The sequence below is a fragment of the Mercenaria mercenaria genome, chromosome 15 (genome assembly GCF_021730395.1).
Source record: "Mercenaria mercenaria strain notata chromosome 15, MADL_Memer_1, whole genome shotgun sequence".
NCBI lineage: Eukaryota > Metazoa > Mollusca > Bivalvia > Venerida > Veneridae > Mercenaria > Mercenaria mercenaria.
In genome coordinates, this window is record NC_069375.1 from 8,056,025 (window position 1) to 8,062,206 (window position 6,182).

General features: G+C 33.6%; 1 protein-coding gene across 1 annotated transcript; it reads left to right on the forward strand.

Annotated features, from left to right (window-relative positions):
- The first annotated feature begins 2,311 nt into the window (after window positions 1–2,311).
- LOC123550083 (uncharacterized) lies at window positions 2,312–5,807 on the forward strand. Its single transcript, XM_053525725.1, has 5 exons — window positions 2,312–2,404; window positions 3,361–3,613; window positions 4,076–4,357; window positions 4,685–4,786; window positions 5,097–5,807. Exons 1-5 carry the CDS (start codon window positions 2,312–2,314, stop codon window positions 5,231–5,233), a joined length of 867 nt encoding a protein of 288 aa, XP_053381700.1. The 3' UTR covers window positions 5,234–5,807.
- The last annotated feature ends 375 nt before the right edge of the window (window positions 5,808–6,182 follow it).

The window sequence follows — 6,182 nt, forward strand, 5'->3', positions numbered from 1 at the left end:
AAAGGCTGTGGAGGAAAACGTAATTTAACAAACGTGCTGAAATGCTCTGCACTGCCTTATGCAAGTTAAACTAATGTTGTCGACAATCTCGTGCTTGTGTGTACTGGGCAAGAGTATCTGACATGTACCTTATTTCAGATTTCAGCTCATTGTTCAGGGTAAAAATATTTCACAGAATAGTTATTAAGTGTTGTCCCTGTAAGCACTTTTTATTTTCAGCCTTACTCTTCTTTGTTTCACTGGGAGCAATTTTATTACGCAGACATTGTGACTGCGGGTGCATAATAAGGAACATTGTTTCATTTGATCCTACTAGCCGTTGCTATAATCTATTTTTTGCATTTCGAAGTCCCAAACTGAAAGGGGTAGTTGTCGTACTGGTGTCAAAGAAGCTACAATTTTATATAGCAACTAAGTTAATTGACCTTCACTTCTCATTTACTTACCATCTATAAACAAGCTTTCATAAAGAAATCTTTAGAATTGGCAATTTTGAAGGTTTTTGAAAAATCCGCCATTTGCAAATGATGGACCGACATCAGACGGACAAAATGATGTACAAGAGGAGAAAAAAAGATAACAAACTTTTTCTCAATTTGTCCCTCTGTCTAGTTAAAATTTCTCAAAAACAATCTCTCCTTGTTTTGAAGAAATGCAGGATGACACTTTGTGTCATATTCGTGCATATTTGTTGCCATTGCAAAACATTTTTTTGCCATAGGAACAAAATTTAAATGACATTGGCATTTCTGCATTGCCATCTATCCATTTTACCACGTATCATGAAAAATTCTGCTGTAGTTTCAAAGTTATTGCAGTATCCCACTCTGGCAAAGGCTGACGTTATTGACATGCATACAGGGGCAACCCATAAGCCCCATCTGGCTAAATACTGGTAAAGGGGAAAAACCAATGTTTCAATTTGGTTTGTGGAGGGAAAATTTAAGTGAAATAATATAAATACATATATTAAAACAAAATATTCTTTAAAAAATGAAACTACACAATGATAATATTTAAACTAAGTTTTAAAGGTTTGATTTTTGCGTAAACCATGGAAACAAAAAGAAACTAACATCATTTTTAATTGTTATTTTTGTTATTTGATACAAATTTAGGATTTTTTTTATTATATACATTTATATTCAGTGCATTTTGGGGATTTAATGTAAATATAATGGACCTTTCATTTTGAATCTTCTAAGGTAAATATTGAGTTTTGGCGGCCATTTTTGGGAAAATGGCCGCCATATCGGCCCTCTTGACAGATATCAAATGGGTCCCATTTAAAAAAATGTTTTTAATGCTTTATAATAGCTGTGCCAATTTTTTGGTTTCTTTTCCCATTTTCTGAAGTATTTTGGCATTTTCGTTACGAATTGATCGCACTATTGTGATTATATTTGCAAATATGAAATAATTCTAGCTGTTGTTACCTGCGCAACATATTGCGCAGTAGGTCTGTCCGTTATTTTTCGTGAGATAGAAAGTTGCGTTATTTTCAGACGGTATCGAACACTTTGTGTTAAATAATTGTGAACATGTGTTGGTCAGTAAAAAGCGAATTAAGAGGAAAGAATGTCATTTTACAAGTAAGATGACGGAAAGTAAAGAAAATGTTGCTTTGGATAGTGTAACCGCGAATATATACATTTACAGTTAAATTCATATTCATCTTTAAGCATGTTTAAGTTTTTCATATCATAATAATATGTGTAAATTACGGGTTGTCTTAATCTAACACCAAAGGAATTTAAAAATGCTGACGGATAGTAGAGTTATGACTCCTGGAAAAAAATTAAACAAAACTTGAGAAATATTTAAATACTGCAGAAAAAACAGAGGTGAAAATTTAAGAATACAAACCAATGTGTCCTTAAATTTAACTTGCTTCAGTTAGTGGTTCTTACATTTGAATACGTGTTTCAAATTGGTCACGCCCTTATCCTCTCCATAACATAAATACGGGAATGAGTAGACTTACCCTTATGATCATTGAAAATAATATAGTGCATAATAAAGTACCTTGATATAAAATATAAAAATAATTCTGTCCATAGAAAACAAATCTAGGAAATGTCCTTAAAACAACTCCTGCAATTTTCACCAAACTGAAATGAAACTTAGTGGGCATGTCGTCGCCTCAACGCGAAACTAGTCTATGTGTATATAGAAATAGAAGCAGATAGACTAGTTTCGCGTTGAGGTCACGATGTGCGTTTTCTTACTTTTATGTCCAAAGATTTTTTACCGGAGATTTGAACGGTCATTCAGCAGTATGAAGAGAATAAAAACATACCTTAGAAATACAATGACTGAAAACCGTCTCGCTAGTCTTGCTCTGTTGCATATTCATCGAGATATGGAGATAGATGTTGACGAAATTATTAACAAGTTTGCCTCGGTTAAATGCCGAAATATTGAATTCATATAGATGAAATGTCATAATTACACAACTTGAGTTATTTAACGCTAATGAAATAAAGTAGAAAATCAATCATAGAAGCACTGATTACAGTTTTGTTTAATACCTCCGAAATGCATCAGATTGCACCATTTAAAGTACATTTTCAAAAAAAATTCTGGGGGAGCATGCCCCCATCCCCCCTAGCAATTCCGTGCTCTTATCTGTGGGCCTACAAATTGAAATTCCTCAGCTATGCCCCTGATTAAGACTTTAATAATTACGACTCTGTGTGAATATTCATTGCAATAATGTTTTTATCCTTTTTAGTCAGTGTTAAACATCGAAAAAGGCAGTTAGCAAGGCATATTTACCTATTTTTGAAAGTTCTTTTCATTCCACAACAGCCTACCTCGAAGTTGCATTTTGGAATTAACTTTTAATACTTTAATATTCATTTTCATGTGATTTTTTAAAATCATTTTTTTAATTTCCTAAAATTCTGTTTTATCAATTCTTTTGAAATTTTTACATAAGTCTGAAGAATACAAACTAAACAAGTTCTGAAATTTTCAATTTTTTTGACCAAATAGTTGAAAAGTTATTGATACTTAAACTTTTGATTTGCATTTCCCAAAATTGCAAAAATGGCACTTGGTGCATTGTGGAAATAAGGCGACGATTTGTCTGAGTACATTTTCTCAAAGTACACAAATAATGTAGATTTATAGAATTCATTTGAAACAAGTAGAAAATGTTTAAATAATTCTTCAAAGAAAAATTTTTCAAACTCATTTGGATAGTAACTAGACCTATGAACTTTTTGTATAATCATTGCTTTATCATAGATCTGAATATGTAATATCCTTTTCTAGTTCAGACATGAGAGTTTTCTTTATAACAAATGTTTAAAAGATTATGCATTAAATGTCAATTAATAATTACAGCTTTAACAGAATGCCCTACCACCAACACAGGTCAAGCAGCCAACGAACAAGTCACTACTCCCAACAGCACAATCACCTCCGCCATGCCCAGCAACAGTAACACCAATACCAGCTCCAAGAAGACGACCAGTTCCAGCCAAACGCAAGCCGAGGACGCTCCCTTCAAGCCCTTCACCTGACTCCACAACTACACAAGCAGCCTCAACCAGTCCACTAGAAACAGAATCACCAGTGACAACAACCTGCACAACATCAACACCGGGTCACAACATCAACCCCAGTCACAACAGAACACCAGTCACACATCAACACCATCACAACATCAACACAGTACAACATCAACACCAGTCACAACAGCAACACCAGTCACAACATCAACACCAGTCACAACAGCAACACCAGTCACAACATCAACACCAGTCACAACAGCAACACCAGTCACAACATCAACACCAGTCACAACAGCAACACCAGTCACAACAGCAACACCAGTCACAACAGCAACACCAGAACCGCAAACCAGTCACAACAGCAAACCCAGTCACAACAGCAACACCAAATTCACAACATCAACAACCTGCAAACATCAACACCAGTCACAACTTTCAACACCAGTCACAACATAAACAGCAAGTCACAACATCAACACCAGTCACAACAGCAACCCCAGTCACAACATCAACACCAGTCACAACAGCAACACCAGTCACAACATCAACACCAGTCACAACAGCAACACCAGTCACAACATCAACACCAGTCACAACATCAACACCAGTCACAACAGCAACACCAGTCACAACAGCAACACCAGTCACAACATCAACACCAGTCACAACAGCAACACCAGTCACAACATCAACACCAGTCACAACATCAACACCAGTCACAACAGCAACACCAGTCACAACATCAACAACATCATCACAAATCACAACCGCAAAGTTGTCAACACCAGTAACAAAACCAATAACAACAGCAACAAGACCAGCTTCCAAAGAAATCTGTAAGTGTTTTGCTAAGCTGCATTCATTAAAGATTATGAGGGGGTGGGGGCTTTGTTGGAAGTTTAGTACTCTTTTAGTGTTCCTGTAGAAATTAGCAAAATTTGTTATAAAAAGAAAAATAAATTATCATTATAAATATTTATGGATACAACAACTTAACAGTGCAAATTAATCTTTAGCAAGCTGCAGCCTTTGTAAAATGCAAAAAAATGTTATATTTGTCTAAAATTGATTTTTTATTTTCATTAATAAAAACGAATGCTGAATACAAAAATAATTCAAGAGGTACAAATATGATTCATAACAGTACTGATATTGTTTTACAGTTAAAGTGACTGTGAGGGAACATCAATCTGATGATATGCCACTGGTTGGGCAACGAATTGAACATACATGGAAAGTTGGAAGAAAGAAAGTCATTTATTCAGGTAAGCAGTTAAACAAGCTATTTTGAATTTATTCATGTACACTGTTTCTGGCAGATGTGGATCAAACTGGTTTAAATTGTTATGCACATTATCTCACTACACATGTAAGATGCAAGTCGCAACTAGGCAATATGTGGCATTGTAAACAGCAAATGCATTTAAACCAGTCATAATAACTGATTTATTTGGCAGTTTTAAATATAACATCTAAACATATGGAAAAAGTTAACAATTGGTAATTTGAGACAAATTTGACTAATATAAAATTTAAAACCGATCCACTAATGTTTACTTTCTTTTTCTTTTCCAGGAATAGTCACAGATCTACTGAAGGGGGAGGAGGGGGCCATAGACACTGTTTATCGAGTCAGGTACGACTGTGGTGACATCGAGGAATTGGACTTATACAAAGATCTGCATGATGGTTCCCTTAGACTCATCAGTTAAATTACTGAAATGTGCGATATGAATGATCTGGGCGTTTAGCATGTTGTTTTAGCATACTTAATTATTAAATGTATGTGTTTAAATGATTAATATCTATTGGTCATATTTGTCTTTGTATATAATGTTTGTTGATATCCTGTTGTAAATATGTTCTTTGTATATATGTTTGTTGATATCCTGTTGTAAATATGTTTTTGTATATAATGTTTGTTGATATCCTGTTGTAAATATGTTCTTTGTATATATGTTTGTTGATATCCTGTTGTAAATATGTTTTTGTATATAATGTTTGTTGATATCCTGTTGTAAATATGTTCTTTGTATATAATGTTTGTTGATATCCTGTTGTAAATATGTTCTTTGTATATAATGTTTGTTGATATCCTGTTGTAAATATGTTCTTTGTAATAATGTTTGTTGATATCCTGTTGTAAATATGTTGTGCTCTTCAATAATGACTGAATAAAATGTATCTATCTATACTCAACAAGAAACATGCAATTAAACATAATTATATCAATACATTGTTAAATATTTTGTTCAGTATATGCTAATAAATGAAATAAGAATAACATGTATCCTTTGTGTTAATTTTTTTCCATTTTAGTCTGTAAATTTGTATAGTATAAGACATGGATAATTTAATAATGGATACAGCTATGTACAATGCATAAAAATCCTTTTAATATGAGGGGTGTTCAATAAGTACCTGGAAAAATTCTCTTTGCAATGAATGAAACTACTATATGAATTTAGATTAGGAAATACTGAGTTGATATCACTGTATTTTTTTTCTGTGGTTAGATAACAAGTAAATGCTAGTCCCCATGGCAATGTCATGTGAAAACACACAGTCTAATTTTGTCTCTTTCTATTTCAAAAAACAACTTATTCAGATATATGGCAAATAAACTAATGGATGGATGGATGAATGCATCTTCTAAATAGC